At 38.3% G+C, this 14871-nt stretch overlaps 1 protein-coding gene across 5 annotated transcripts in view; it reads left to right on the forward strand.

The window, feature by feature from the left end:
• The window catches only part of AFTPH (aftiphilin), a 47283-nt gene that overhangs the window by 10712 nt on the left and 21700 nt on the right, over positions 1-14871 (forward strand). For all 5 annotated transcript variants that reach the window (XR_008576592.1, XR_008576591.1, XM_054822090.1 and 2 more), the window contains exons 2-5: positions 1069-2867; positions 13587-13738; positions 14267-14393; positions 14705-14761. Coding sequence is in view for 3 of the 5 variants with exons in the window: in XM_054822090.1 (XP_054678065.1) it covers positions 1101-2867; positions 13587-13738; positions 14267-14393; positions 14705-14761 (2103 nt within the window). In the remaining 2 variants the exon portion in view is untranslated. The remainder of the gene's footprint in view (positions 1-1068; positions 2868-13586; positions 13739-14266; positions 14394-14704; positions 14762-14871) is intronic.

The following is a 14871-nucleotide window of genomic DNA, read 5'->3' on the forward strand; positions in this document are numbered from 1 at the left end:
TAGTGAAGTGATGTATACAACTGTGAATGTATAAATAGTAGTAGCTGCTTCGTTAATTACACACAATATTAACAAAAAAAATCAAGATAACTCTTTAGGAAATAAAATTTTCCGTCCATACCTTGCTTGCTACTGGAATGGTTTGCAATGTTAGGATGGAGTCCTTAATCTGTTTCTATGTAGGCCACGGGAATACTTTCTTCTTCACACACGCACACCCCCCGGTTTAGTGATTTGTGTTTAAATATTTTATGGGTAATCTTGCTCCGTTCTGCTTTTGAGAATAAGCTTTGATGGAGAAGTTTGTTTTGCTCTAGGCTTTGCTGGTGCTCATAATGACATTTCCCAACTGGCGGTTTGTAAGACTAAAGCAGGCTGGCGGCAGCAGCTGTGGAGACAGCGCACGTTGCCTGGCAGTTATGAAATCCAAAGAACAGGGAAACCTAACAGAAACCCATGAATCCATGGAAAGAAACTTAAACAGTAGAGCAGCAGATCGTAGCTAGTGATTATAACAGCAGTTCCTTCCTCTACTTCTTCACTGTTTCAGAGCTTAAGGAACCATCTTTCAAAGTCTTCAGAGCTACTGTCTGAAGGTGCTGTAAGTACTGTTGAGGCATAGTCCCATCAAGTGGCTTAATTTCTGTTGCATAGTCAGCTGAGTGCACTAAAGAGTGCAGGAAAAGATGAAGCAGGGTTATTGGCTGTTTTTATAAATTGCTGGTGACGGGAAGTGGAGAACTGATGAGTTAAAACTCAGTTTAGTTGTGTTGGTGTGTTGCACAACAGCTCATGACAAATGTGTTCGTGGTCTGGCATTTCAGCACCGTCTGAGAATATGATCATGTAGTGGTTTGCAAGAGACTTGACCTATCCCCAGTAGATTCTCTGTGACTTCTGAAACAAAACAAGTGGTTAGAAAATGAGTTTGGGGAATGTTCCTTTCTCACATCTAATATAGACATTGACCTATGTGTGCACTTCTAAAATAGTGTGAAACAATAAACATAAAATATAAAAGATGACAAAAGTTAGCCAAATTCTAATATACTTTTTTCCATTTTATAGAAATACATTAACTTTTGAAGTGGAACTAAACAATGGAACCAGATATTATTCGAATGTACTCCTCATCCCCTCCACCACTAGACAATGGAGCTGCTGATGATGATGAAGATGAATTTGGAGAATTTGGAGGATTTTCTGGTGTAAGCACTGCTGATGTAGCTTTTGCTGAATTTGATACACCGGACTACAGTCATCCAAAGGAGGAGTTTATACCCACAAATCATTTCATCCCACTTCATGATTATTCTGACAATGTAGCTAGCATTGCAACTTTCACATCTGTTGAAAATGGTAAAGACTGCATTGCAGAGCTTCCTACTCTTACTAAGGAACTTTCTGATACGTCAGCTACTAGTACCAGCAAAGAAAAATTTAAGTTTAGACCTTCAGGTACTGCTTTAGAAGATGTAAACAAAAGTGGGGAACAAAGAGACAACACTGGGAAATTGGAGGGGTTTTCTTCTTGTGTCATTAGAACTGGTATAGCAGGTGAGAGCCAGGTTGAGCAAATAGATGCTTGTAATGGTGAGAAACTTCCATGTCTAGAGATTCTAACAAACGGATTTGCAGCATTGGACCCTGTAAATCCTCAGGGAACGGAAGATCTAGACAGTATTGGTGACTCAAAGGGACTGAAAACTGTTAGTGCCCATAGTACTGAGCAAAATTTGAACTCAATGCCTAGCTCAGGTGAAGACTTTGCAGATTTTGCTACATTCTCAAACAAAAACCCAATCCATTTAGAGGGAACAGGACTTACAATATGCAGTGTTCTTAATGAAAGAGACTCTCTGAGCATTCAGGAGAACAACAGAATAAACAGAGTAACTTGTATTGAAGAAGAGGTTTGCATTTCAGAAATTAGTTGTGAACAGGGTCCCTCAGCACAGGAAGATAATGAATTTGCAATTTCTAGTACGTCTCAAACAACTGGAAGTTCAATATGCACTACTGAAAATGGAGAACACAGTGGGAGGAGAAGAGAACATGGCACAGAGAATAGCAAAGATTTTACTAGGCCTGATGACTCTTCAGGAACAGAGGACGTCAAGATTGATAAGATCCAAAGCCTAAGTAGTGATCTTGCAGGAGAAAAATTGGGTGATTCTGAAGATCTTAAGATTGGTGGAAGTAGTACTGAAGTTGTAGCTTGCAGTGACACACATGATGATGATTTTGGTGATTTTGGTTCAGTCAGCAGTGCATCTCCCACCTTTGTTAATGCTCAAGAATCGATAAATGCTCTAGACTTAAAAGGAGCTTCCAAACAGCCCACACATATTAGTGAACCTAATGATGACTTTGGTGAATTCAGGGACACAAGTACTGTTTCTCAGCAGCCAGCAAGGTTGGATCAAACTGAACTAAATCAGACTGCTGACAGTTTAGAATGCGATACTACCAGTAAAACTTCTGGCTTAGACTTCCAGCATACTACTGAGGTAGAAAATGGTGATGATGGTGAATTTGGAGACTTTGATTCAGTGCCAAAACCTCAAGATGAGAGTGTTGCTTTTCAGGACTCTGACGACTTTGCAGACTTCAGTTCAGCAGCTTGTAACCAGGCTACAGACTGGAATGCTTTTGAAGATGAGCAAAAAGACAGCTGTTCTTGGGCTGCCTTTGGAGATGAGCAAGCTGGAGAATCTCATCACAGAAAAGAGACATGGCAGTCACATAGGACAGATGCATCTGCCAGGATTGATGATCCAGTATTACACAAGACTGACAGTTTTGCTTTAGCATCTTTCCAAGGAACTACCAGTAAGCAATCTCAAGAGCCAGCAGCTTCAGTTCAGGTAAGGGTGTTGTTGATTTTGTTCAGTCTTGTTCTCCTCTCATGCATACAGCTCTTCCTGGTTCCTGCTTCTGCATACAACAAACGTTTGAATAGTCCTTGTTTGTCTTGTGGGAGAGATTTAATTTGGTGAGTGAGATGGGCTGATGTGAAATAGTATGCTGTGTTTGCATCTTGTATCTTTTGCACTGTTACTTCCTGCAGAAAAATGAGTGGGGTATACTGCTTTGACGATTATATGTGGCCCTTTACATAAACTGATCAAAGGAATAAGCCATCATAAACATTTCAGAGCCTGTATTAGTTCTTCCTTTGCTTCATAGTTTACTGTCTTTTGGGGGGTCACTCTGATGTTGCGTTTTCTTAAAATAGTCATGTGACTGGAAGCTGAGATTACTGGTTCCCAAAATTTTTCATCACCATTCTCCTATCATGTTTTCAAAATATGATTAAAAGTGCTGACTTAATTTGTAAATAGCTGCACTCATTTGCTTAGAGCAGAGAGCACAATAAAATATGACCTATGGAGGTCTGTCCCTGGTATTCCAACTCCTGGGAAGTTAACCATTTAAAAGTTACTTAAAAATAGGTCTCTGTTACACATTAATTGTGGGAAGTGCCATGTTATAGCAACATCACAGATAAAGGATTGATGATTTCTTAAAGCTGCTGCTATTTCTAGTTGGGCGTTTTGGGGAGGATGGAGTAGATAGGGGGTGGGAGTAAGAAATAAGCCTAGGCTTTCTGCCTTAGTTGCTAAGTACGCATTCCTTCCCAAGTCTTTTCACCAGTCATCTTTGAGATCTGTGCCTGGTCACACATAGATAATTTTTTTACTAAGTATTTAATATTACTTTTAAAAAATTCAGAACTACAATTTGAGTTTAAAATTATCTTCAATGCTTCTTTTTAATCCTGTCATCCCATGTGAGTAGTTTAGAGTGTGCTCTGTCTTTTTGAAGTGTGCAGCAACACCAGCAATAATACGTGCTGGTGATAGTATGTGTCTAAAAGGTTTGGCTTTTCTCTGGCAAAGGAAATGAGGTAAGTCCTTTCTTCCAGGACCTTATGTGGGCTTGATGACAGCCCTGCCTCTTGCTGTTTCCTACCAGTGACAGGTGAAATGGCTTTTCAGAAGAAGGTTGTGCCAGCCAGAGCCTTGCAAGTATCGGCGAATGGAATGGAGCTTTTGGGGCTTAGCTCTGATTTCTTGTCATGTTAAAAGGTGTGAGCCTCAGCTTCTGACACTTTCTTTTTGCTGTTTTGTGCAATGACTAAGACACCGAATTTCAAAGTGGCTTTGCAAGCCAAAAAAAAAAAAAGGCTTGCAAGTGAACCTGCAGGTGGAATTTTGTGCCTATGCAAAACCTTGCTCATCATCACCTGAATGTGTGGGCCTATTTCGCAACCTGAAAGCACAAATCTATTGTTACGTCTTCTGTTGGTCATTCACCCATAAAATTGGAGAGTACTAAGGTCATTACTGCAATTAATCTAAATTATTCCTGTTGTCACTTGAAAGACTATCCAGAGTCTGATAAAGAAATGGGCTGGGGAGATGATTCCAATAAATTATCAATTTTTCTAGTTAATCATGCTATTAGGGGATAGTCTGAAGGCTTCAAACATTTATTTTTACTTACAATTTTCCATAATTGTATGATGGAGTTTCAATAGGAAACACTTCTGAATGTAGATGTTTGTAAAAGCAGAACCTTCAGAGGTTCTGTAATTTATTTTTTACCCCTCCCCAAGTCTGCCCTAACAAAAGATAAAAGCTGAGTTGCAATGGAGATTCTTCGGTGATCTGTCATGAAGTCATACAGTAGTTTGGTTAGATTGTAAAGCAAGTTTCAAGATTTAATTTTTTTTTTCCATTCTTTATAACCAAACAGCCACAATTGTCTGTAGTACAAAGTGATGTTCTGCCTCCCCTGCCAGAGAGGAAGTAGAACTTGGAAAATGTTTTGCACAAATAAGCTGTAGAGGAAGTTGAACTGGATATGTTTTCTCTGTTGTAATCATTTCCTTAGCCTTGCAATGACTGTTACTTGCTACATTTTTTTTTTCTGCGTTAACTCTTAAAACAATAGTTACACATTTTCAAAACTTACTTTATATTCTGTAAGTGCTTTAAGTTTTGGAAGGGTCTATTGAAACCTTTTTATATTTAAAAAAAATGCTTTGTTTTAATCTTAAGTAGTAATTATGTTTTTAATCCATTGAGCCACAGTTTAGTAAATTGCAGTTAGAAACATTGAGATTAGCTGAGTCAACATGAGCCAACAGACAGTCCCAGTACTTTGAGCACAGAATCTTAGTAAAATTAAACTCAGATTTTGATTGGCTTCCTTAATTTCGTTTAAGAGGATGTCACTGAGGCCAAACCACAAAATACAGCATTGTAGAGTATTTGCTTATCTTCTGTTTCCCATGTATTAAAGTTGAGTTCGGGAGCTGTTTGATGCAAAAGCAGAAACACTGACATGCAAAATAAAGCTAGGGAGAGGTAAGCGAACAAAGTTTTTTATTACCCTGCCCAAAGAAGGATAGGGAAGACTAAATCGCTTGCATCAATGTATTGCTGGCAGATATAAAAAGCACTTGCTGTAGCAACGTAAAGAGAGCAGGCTGTGCAGGAGAGAAATACTGCATGTGTTAGACACTTGAGATAGATGTGAAAATCAAGACCTCAGCTTAGGCTAAAGGTGAACTAGGATCATTTACAATATACTGTGTACACTTAATCTGTGATGTTGAGGCTAAGAGAATCACTGTAATGTGGTAGTGAAATAATTTTGAATGGTCTATAACCAGAATGTAATCCTTTACTTTTCAGTTTTCTGCTTTTGTATACTTAGCCAGCAGCATTACTGTTTAAATGTGGAAATGATGTATACAGCAATTTTCATCCATCCAGAATGCAACATGAAAGTTATTTACCAGTAGCTCGAGTTCCCTTGCCAATGATCTCTGTGTATTTTCCTTTCTGTTTCCTTAATTTCTGTATTCTGGATGTGGAGGTGGCAGCAAAATTTTGTGCTTTCTGAATGTGGTCTGTATCGTAAGGCCAGGCAAACTGTTTTAAAGGTTGTGGATTTGGTATAAAGTTTAATTAGAAGTTCGGCTGTGCTTGAATTCAACTAATTAATCCAGGCTTTATTATAAAATATAGAATATAAAAGAAGAAAGTAAAGGGAAAAACGTCACAAAAATTACCTTATATAGTGACATGTAGTGGGAAAAATATCATTATGTCTTTTCTCCTTTGCCTTTGGTCTTAGGCTCTCTGAATCCTGCATACAATCTGCAATGTAGCATTTATAACATGCTGACCTCTTCTATTCAGTAGTGCTGCGTGGAGGGGAGAAGAAAAAGGACGTGGTATATGGTATTCAGTTAAAACCACTGAAAGAATTTGTAACCCCTTCAAAAAGGTTCCAGTTTCAAAGGCTGATGGACACAGATACACAAACTATTATTTGAACCCAGAGTAATACTACCCTATACCTTAATCATTCAATGTCTGTCTTCAGCTGAAAAATATGTAATAGTTGGCTTCAGTATAGCTGCAGGTTTGCATTAGGTATAGATGTACCTCTGTGTTCATTAAAACTGAACTGGTGGGTGAATTGGTTGATCTAACAAGTTTTGAGTGAACCTGCACTGTACCATATGCATTAATCCCCTTTATGTGATCACATAGCATGCTACTAAGGGATGTTTATAAGGAATATAAGGCTTGTAGCACAGCTTTTTCTGTGAGATAGTGTTGAACATTAGTCAGCTGAGGGGGTTACTCTGCTGTATTGTGCATTAAGAATATAGACAGGGTTTAGGCAGCAAAGCGCAAGAGCAGTTATTGCCTATAGTAATCGTGTGGGTGGGTAATATGGCTGTGCCTAGCTGTGTTCAAGGAGTATAGGCATCTCTGGAAGAGGAGGAGATGAATAGAGGCTCGATTGGAAGGCCAAAACTCTTACCTGATTTAGCTGAAAGCTAACAAATCCTGGAAAGGGAGGAAGGAGAAACCTGAACAGTCCTCCAAGTGGGTTTTAAGATCCTCCGCTTATTAGAGATCCTGTGCTTACATGCTCTACCTCTTCAGATTAATCAGACAGCGTGGTGATGTACAGTTACTAAGCCACAAGTATGCATCAAGGCAAAGAAAATCGTGGATCACTGTCACTTAGAGAGTACTTCATCTTGGGCAATGAATGAAGTCATTCTCTTGGAAAAAAGTAATTATGACTATAAAGACTTCAGCCTCCCAGTTCACCAAGATAAATTAAGATAGTGTTGGCTAAATTGAGTTCAGACAGTTGGGTAACAACTTGCAGTGTAAATATATCTGTCTGGACAGGGTTTGGTTTTTGCTGGTTTTGTGTTTGGTGTTTTTTTTTTAAGTCAATAGCACAGTTTTTAAGTATGTGCACCTGAATAACAGTAGAAAACAGACCATTAAAAGTAGCCCATAATTGCTGTATTTCAGAACAGGCTGGCTAAGGGGATCTTAAAAAAGAAAATAGTTTGGGAGGGGGTTTCGTTTTAACATTTGTGTTTACATATCACAGAAAAAAATTATTTTCCATTTTGTACACATAAGTTTTTGTCTACTATACTTCCTCTGAGACCCTGACTGAAAAGTTAGTACACCACCACTACGTAATAATAACATGACCAACTGAAATGGGAGGTAAGTTTTATATAGTCTAGATAAATAACTGTTAAACTTCACTTTGCCTGCATGGAAGATGCAAGATTTGATACATTATTCAACAAGGGAGAATAAATGTGCAAGTCTTCCAGCAGAGAGGAGGGAGGGAGCTTCACATTTCTACGCTGAACTTCCCTGCAGTTTATAACTCTCTTATATCAAGAAGTAAAAAGAGCAGAGAGATCTTGTTCTTCCTTCTCAAACCACTAAATTTTCAGATTTGCTTTGCAGCCAAGCTCAACACCTTTATAGTTACTGTTTAAAAATCTTTTTTGATATATTTAGAACTATCGCTGCCTTCTTATAACTCTTTAAATTATTGTAAAAAAATTTTACTCTTCATTTCCCATCTGTGAGGGTTTTTAGCTCTTGTGGCATCATACTTGTTTGTGTAACGAAATAACATCCTCTTGCTGGCTTGTAAATCTCAGTTTAGGACCAGTGTGTCCATTTTAAATTATCTGCGGTAATAAAAATTAAACAATTCACTTATCTACCCCTAACAAACTTAGGGCACCATCTTAGATTTAACTGCTTTTCAAGGCAGATGGGGTAAGTCATCACATTTGGATCATGAGAAGTTAAACTAGTGTTCTTTGTAGGCTTTGCTTCTCTTTCTTACCTTTTACAGAACCTTCCCGAAAGGCTCTGTTTGCTAAGCAGAGGCTGCAAGTCAGAGAAAGAAAGAAATTGTTGCTATGTGGAAAGCAAACTGATTCTTCCTTTAAGCAGTGCATAAACCTTTCCAAAGAAAAAACTGCCCGCATTTAACTAGCAACTTAGTGATTTGTTTGTTTGCTTAAGTGTGTTTAATTAACCATTCAGCTTTGTTTAATGCTTGAGCCCAAAAGATTTTGAGACCCACTGAAGTTGATTGGTGTGTTCCCCTGGTGAGTTGCATCCGTTGAAATCAGTTTCTCAGCTCCCCTGCGTTAACTGCATGGTCATGTAGTTTAGCTCTTAAAGACAAAAAAGAAGGGGGAAATAAATAAATAATAATAAAACCCCCCAAAAAAGTCCCACACGTGGTGAAGGTACAGGAGTATGTGGTGTCTTAGCTCCACACAGGCAAAGGTGCTACTGGAAAATATGGTTTGGTTATTAGAAAACCCAGCAAAGGGAATTTCTCCTTTAACCTCTGATTTATTTTGTTTAAATGGTCGTAAATACCTGTGTTAGGCACTTTCCAGAGCAGTGGGTTCATAATTTAAAATAAATAAAATCTCTCAGGTTAATCAGTTTCTCTTCTTGGCTTCTGGCCCCTGAGCTTTGTTCTGCTGGTTTTTGAGAGCCTTCACTTGACTTCTGAATTCTGAGTAGAAGCTGATCATGTCCATATGGACTTTATTCCTTTCCTAAATTACACATTTAGCATCTTGGATCCATCACATGCTCATTTCTGTCTCCTTTCTTATGTTTTTCTATCAGATAAGACTTGAATATCTAAATATTCTCAATAATTTAACTATTACACTGGGTTAGTTTATTCTTGGGTTGTCCAGTTTTGTGTTGGATAGATGCAAACACCCCAGAGCTTGAGTGTTGCTTCTTCCATAGCCTCTTTAACCCAGCAGCAGGAAAAGGAGGGCTGAAGGCATGCTCTGCTTTCAACTCTTCCCCCTTCTTTAAAAACACCTCTGAAGGCTGCCAGAGCAGAGATGCTGTGGGCTGTAAGTGAGAGTGGGGAAAATGGGGGATTGTGGTGAGAAATTGGGCTGTCCCCACTCATGGAAAGTGGGGAGGAAGGAGGGACAAAGTGCCACTCTGCTCTTTAGCTTCCAGCATGAGAATTTCACTGGACAAGCTCTCGTGTCTTCTCTGCACCTCAAACGCGATTGGGACCATGGAGAGAAGCAAGACGACTGTTTTGGGGGTTTTTTCCCTCTTTGTACACAGACTTCCCTGAAACTTCACCCAGAGAAGCATCACAGCAGTCATACAGTGAAAACTGCAATTTGTATCAACTGTTTCTGTATCGTGGCCCATGTATATTGTATGGCAAGTTTCAGTGTCCCCTCATAGCTCTGAAGAAAGGCAGCGACCTGTCACTGTTGAGTTCACATGGATGTGGCTGGGGAGGATTTAGTGTGCTGCGTGGCCAGTGTAGATTTGCTGTGGTGAAGGAGTTCATTGATTCTATAGTGTTGTGGTGGAGAAGAAGAGAAAAACAAACTCTGTAAACCAAGTAGTTTGGCCTTTCAGCTCTGAGGGCTGGATCTTGCCCCCTATCTAGCTGCCAAGGAGATAAATTCTAATCCTGTGGTTATCATTCTCACTTGAAAGTCTGTTACATCTGTGATATTTTTGATTGTTTCAGGTGGTGGTTACCACATATCTTAAGTGTCTACCAAAAACTTCTATGCAGTCACAGAAACTATGGGGCTTTAAGTTTGTCACTGTTTGGAGAATCACAGTTAATTTTTAGAATGGCAGCTATAGGCTTCATTGACATCTTCAGTAAGTGCCTTTAGGAATTACTCTTCTCAAATGGCAGTGGAGAACACTTGGGTATCAAATGCTTTTAGTGACATGAAAAGTGGAGAAAAGTTCTTGTTTTCTTTTCTGCCTTTTTTCAGGATTTTTCACCCTGAAAGATGTGACACTACTGTGTATGACAGAAGTAATATTTTCTTACAGCCCGTTTTATATAAACAATACATTGAGGTTTGTAGAAGATGGACATTTACACTAATTTCAAAATCTTGGTAATGCCTGGGAGCTGTCACCACAGGATTTCATTACCAATTAGAAGAACAAATTCAGCTGTTTCCATTGAGGACATTGCCATGGCCCGGGAGATGCGTGTTTGTATGCACATCCCTGTGGCCATTTGCACACATAGAATTAATTACTCTGGTTTGCTATGGAAACCGTTCTTCTCTATCATGTATAAATAAGGGCCAAGTATTTCTACAAATATAGAAAAGAGGAAAGGAAGTGTAAAGACCGCTATAATTAAACTGTTCCTGAATTTTTGGCACAATTCTTAAGCTCAAATTTGAAATTGGGTGCTGACCGAGATGCTGCTTGGTTCTTAGAGACTTTCTGTTAATTCTTTCATTACCTAAGCGAGCATATTCTTAGTTACTAGTATGTTCTCAAATGTTGATCCTTTTCAAGAAATGTGCTGCCTTGCTGTTTTTATGATACAGTGCCTTTCGTCTGCCTCTTCACTGGGAATATGTATTCCTGCTGTATTACAGGAATGAAGTAAGCATCACCTTTTCATGTAAGCTATGGGCAAGTGATATATTGCAGGCAAAGTTAAGTTTTAAAACTTAAGTAGAACATGCTTTTGTATGCTGAAACATTAGGCTACAATATGGAATACTGTTTAGTTTTACTTCCTAAAAATGTAAATTAGTGTCAACAAACACGAAACAGCCTACAAGTAATGTAACGTGTATTGTACTGTACTGTATGGCCAAAATGATTGGGTATTAAGAGATGATTAAAAGGAAAATTATATACTGTAGAATGTGACTCATTATGAGCAAAATATACCAGTAAGGTAATGAAGAGGAAAAGAAAAAAAAAAGTGTGAGTCAGATATGCTATGTAAATCAGATGCTTTGATAGTATAATAATTATGGCATTTTGATGTTATGCTTTACAAATAACTGAACCTGGCGGCTGTGTCTGTCAGGCATTTCTGTAACAGGCAGCAAAACTGAAGAGCTGATGTTCTAAGCAAGTTCATTTTCCTGCTTTTTGTGGCTAGCAGCTGTATAGGGAGAATAGACTGAACAGAGTTGGTTCCCAGTTCCCAACTTGTCATCCTGACTCCAATGCAGAATCAAGATACTCTGATATCATGCTGTTAGCCTGTGTGTTATGTTTCTATTGTAACACAAAACCTCTGAGGTTTGTTTGTAAATTCAGCATTGCTGCTGGATTATGCTGCATCTCCACAGGAGGGCTCTGCTGGGATAGCTATACTAGCACGCACTGTGGGATGCTCACGGGATTTTCGCCTACTCCATTTCTTTTCCATTTCCCCAGCAGAAAAGCTGGATTGCTGCCCTGTGTGCAGTGCAGCAGAGCATCAGAAAGGTGGCTGTTGAGGAACTCCAAACTAGAAAGACAGAAGTGCTCCTTTTGTGCCAGACTTGCATCTCCTTTCCCTAGCAAGAAGAGATTCGAGTGCTGCTGTTAAAAACAAGTACATTGAAAAACAGGCTTTAATTTTGTTTTTGAGCTTACCTTGCAATTAGTACTTTTCAATAAACATTAAGAGATAGCCAGTTACCTGTTTTTAATGGGTTGAACTGGGGGCAAAAATATGTTCCATGTCAGTGGTACATCTAATGTCTGAGACAGTTCATAGAGCTATAATACAGTTGAAATTCTGTGTCTATGTGGAAATACTACAGTGAGAAGAGACAGAAAAAAGAAGAAAGCATACTGTGCTTGTCAGAAAAAAAAAAAAGGGGGGGGGTTGTTTGTTTTCTGAGGGCAGGAGGTTGTTTGAGGGTTTTTTGTTTTTAATATTAAATCCATCTGCCAAGGCTCAAGTGGCAAGAATTGAAGCATTCTCCAGTGCATGCTGTGGAATGAAAATGCCTGGAAACCATTAGTACCAATATGTGCTATTTATATTGCCGAGACCTTATCCTACCCAACAGCAGTGATCATGGCACTTGTGGAGAGAAAAGCAGGAGACATTTGCTGCGTTATGAAACTTAAGAACCTTGTCTGCCTTCCTCAGATGCTGAAGTTTCCTTTCTCCCAAGGGACACTGAAGTGATGGTGACATCAAGACACTGTTGCAACTACTGTGACAAGCTGGAAGTCCTGCCTAGTCTCTCAAAACCAGGGAATATAGATTCATAGCCGTGCCGCAAAACTTGTATTTGCATACTGTTGGTGTGAGTTCATAATGTAAGGTAGCAGAAGGAAGGTCAGACGAGAGCAAAGTACATAAAGTTGTGGTTATACAAATTATGCTGCTATCTAGTTGGCTTCTTATGCAGTTAAAGTAAAACTTAGTGGGGATTTTTTGTTAAGTTATTTGGCTAGGATAGAAACATTCCCAAGGTTGGCTTTTAGTCCCTGCAGGATCACAGCATTCAGCATCAACTGTCTGAATCATGAATGGGAGGAAAGGGAAATTGCTTGGAGAAAAATAACTTTTATTTAAATTAAACAGACTCTAGCATGTAAAAACACACAAATAGTTTTTAGGGCAAGAAATTAAGCCATTAAGTAATTTTCTTTAGTTTCTTGGTCTGGAGAAGTACAAAACAAATGTTACAAATACTTTTTGACAAAAATATGTTTAAATGCCTTACTCTTTTGGCTCTTCTGCATTATACCTGACTATCACGTGAACTGTAGCAAATGTAGCAGGGGATTATAGTTTTCCTACATCTGAGTATTTGATACTAATATCTTTGTAGGAAGTGTGCAGTCTTTGGACTATAAATAGCTTTTCCTTACCATTTTCAAAGTTATGATCATACCATGAGCATGTTGCACTTCAGGATAAGTTTTGTGAGACCTCTAACTGCCTACATCTTGTAAGAAGTGAAGCTGCCTCCTGAATCAATGTTACGTCTCAAGTTTAGATTGAGGTGCATCATCATTAATGATACTGGTCTCGGTTCATATTTCAGATAACATTGAATACCAAGCTTGCTGAAAAAATGTGTTCAGTGAAACCCTTAGGATGTGTAGAATTGGAGCATCTAACACATTTTAAGTCAATGTAGCTTTATACTCATTGCACATCTTTTCTGCTAATTTATAATATAAGAGTGACTCTGGTAAGAACTATTCTGAACTTTTCTGTAAGAACTCATTTTGCAGAGGGCAAGATCCTTTCTCAGTAGCTAGCAGCCTGTGTTTGGTGCTTATAAAAAATCTTGTGATACGCTGACAGTTATAGATTTTGTGGTAAGTGAAACTTTGTATCAACTACATATTGTTTTCCATCTTAACTTATTTTTATAATTTTAAAGCAGTTAACAGAACTTGAAATAAATATTTTTTTCTTTGGTATAGACAACATTGCTAAGTCGCCTGGAACGAATATTTGAAGTCTGTTTTCCTTCTGTACCTGTTCTTGAAATTGAAGAAGAAATAAGTTCCTTGAATCATTTGTTGGAAGCAGGTGAAAAGCAGACGACAGCTGAGAAAACCTTAGCAAATAGTGGGTAAGAAGCCACAATGCCTCAAACTTAAGTAGAAGCATGTCTTCTTTGGGAACATAAAACATATAGCAGTCATTCAAAATGAGTTGTTCGCTTCAAGAATTTTGAGAAGCTATTGAGTAAAACTTAGCTGTCTGTCAGGTTGCTTGTTTTCAATGACTACATGTACCAGGAGTATTTTACTTACATAACAATGTAGTCAGCAGCATATTATCTTCTAAGTGATGTCTCCAGGTTAATCAGAATATGTTTTATTAGTTACACTTGATATAAATTGCAATATTTATTCATGTGATGATGAAGCCTAAATAGGCCTTGTCCTGCCTGCTCTGGACATTGTTTTCTGGTAATAAGTCTGAACTATAATTGTTCTGAGAACACTGTGCAGTTTTAGTTCCCCTGGGTGTTATGCTTGGGCATAAGTTTAATTGGAACGTATAATAAGTCACTTGCATTAAAAACTAGAATAAATATTCAAGGCTACTAAGCTGTTATGCCTGTTGATAACTTGATTTATGATGGGTTGTATAGGGAACTGATGGATGTGTGGACAGAGCTGCAGGATATCCATGATGCATATGGACTGAGATACCAGTGGGGTGGCTCCCACAGCAACAAAAAGCTTTTGCGCTCCTTGGGAATCGACACAAGAAATATTGTGAGTCTGTCAATAAAACTTGCTTTCTAAATAATGAAGCTGCTCTAAATGCAGAATCAGGTGGAAGTCCTTTTGTATGAATGCTTGTCTCTTAATTGCATAGCTGCAGTGAACATGGCTTTTCATGACAGACCATCTGACAACTTTTTATAAGACCTGTTAATATTAGAAGTTGCATTAGTTTCTAACCATTGTGTTACATTTAACATAGTATTTATTCTCTGATATTATACAAGCTATGTAACAGTGAAAAAAATATTATCATCACTGACATAGAAACTCTTAAATAAATTTTGTTGTTGTTTTATCAGCTCTTTACAGGCAACAAGAAACAGCCTGTTATAGTACCCATGTATGCAGCAGGACTGGTAAGCTTTTTTCGGTGTTATTTTTTTGTTATAGTTCCAACAATATTATGTAATGAAACATATTAAATAACATTAAGCTCTGAGTATGCTGAAAGTTATTCTTGTGAGTA

Source organism: Grus americana, chromosome 3, assembly GCF_028858705.1.
Source record: "Grus americana isolate bGruAme1 chromosome 3, bGruAme1.mat, whole genome shotgun sequence".
In the NCBI taxonomy this organism is placed as follows: domain Eukaryota; kingdom Metazoa; phylum Chordata; class Aves; order Gruiformes; family Gruidae; genus Grus; species Grus americana.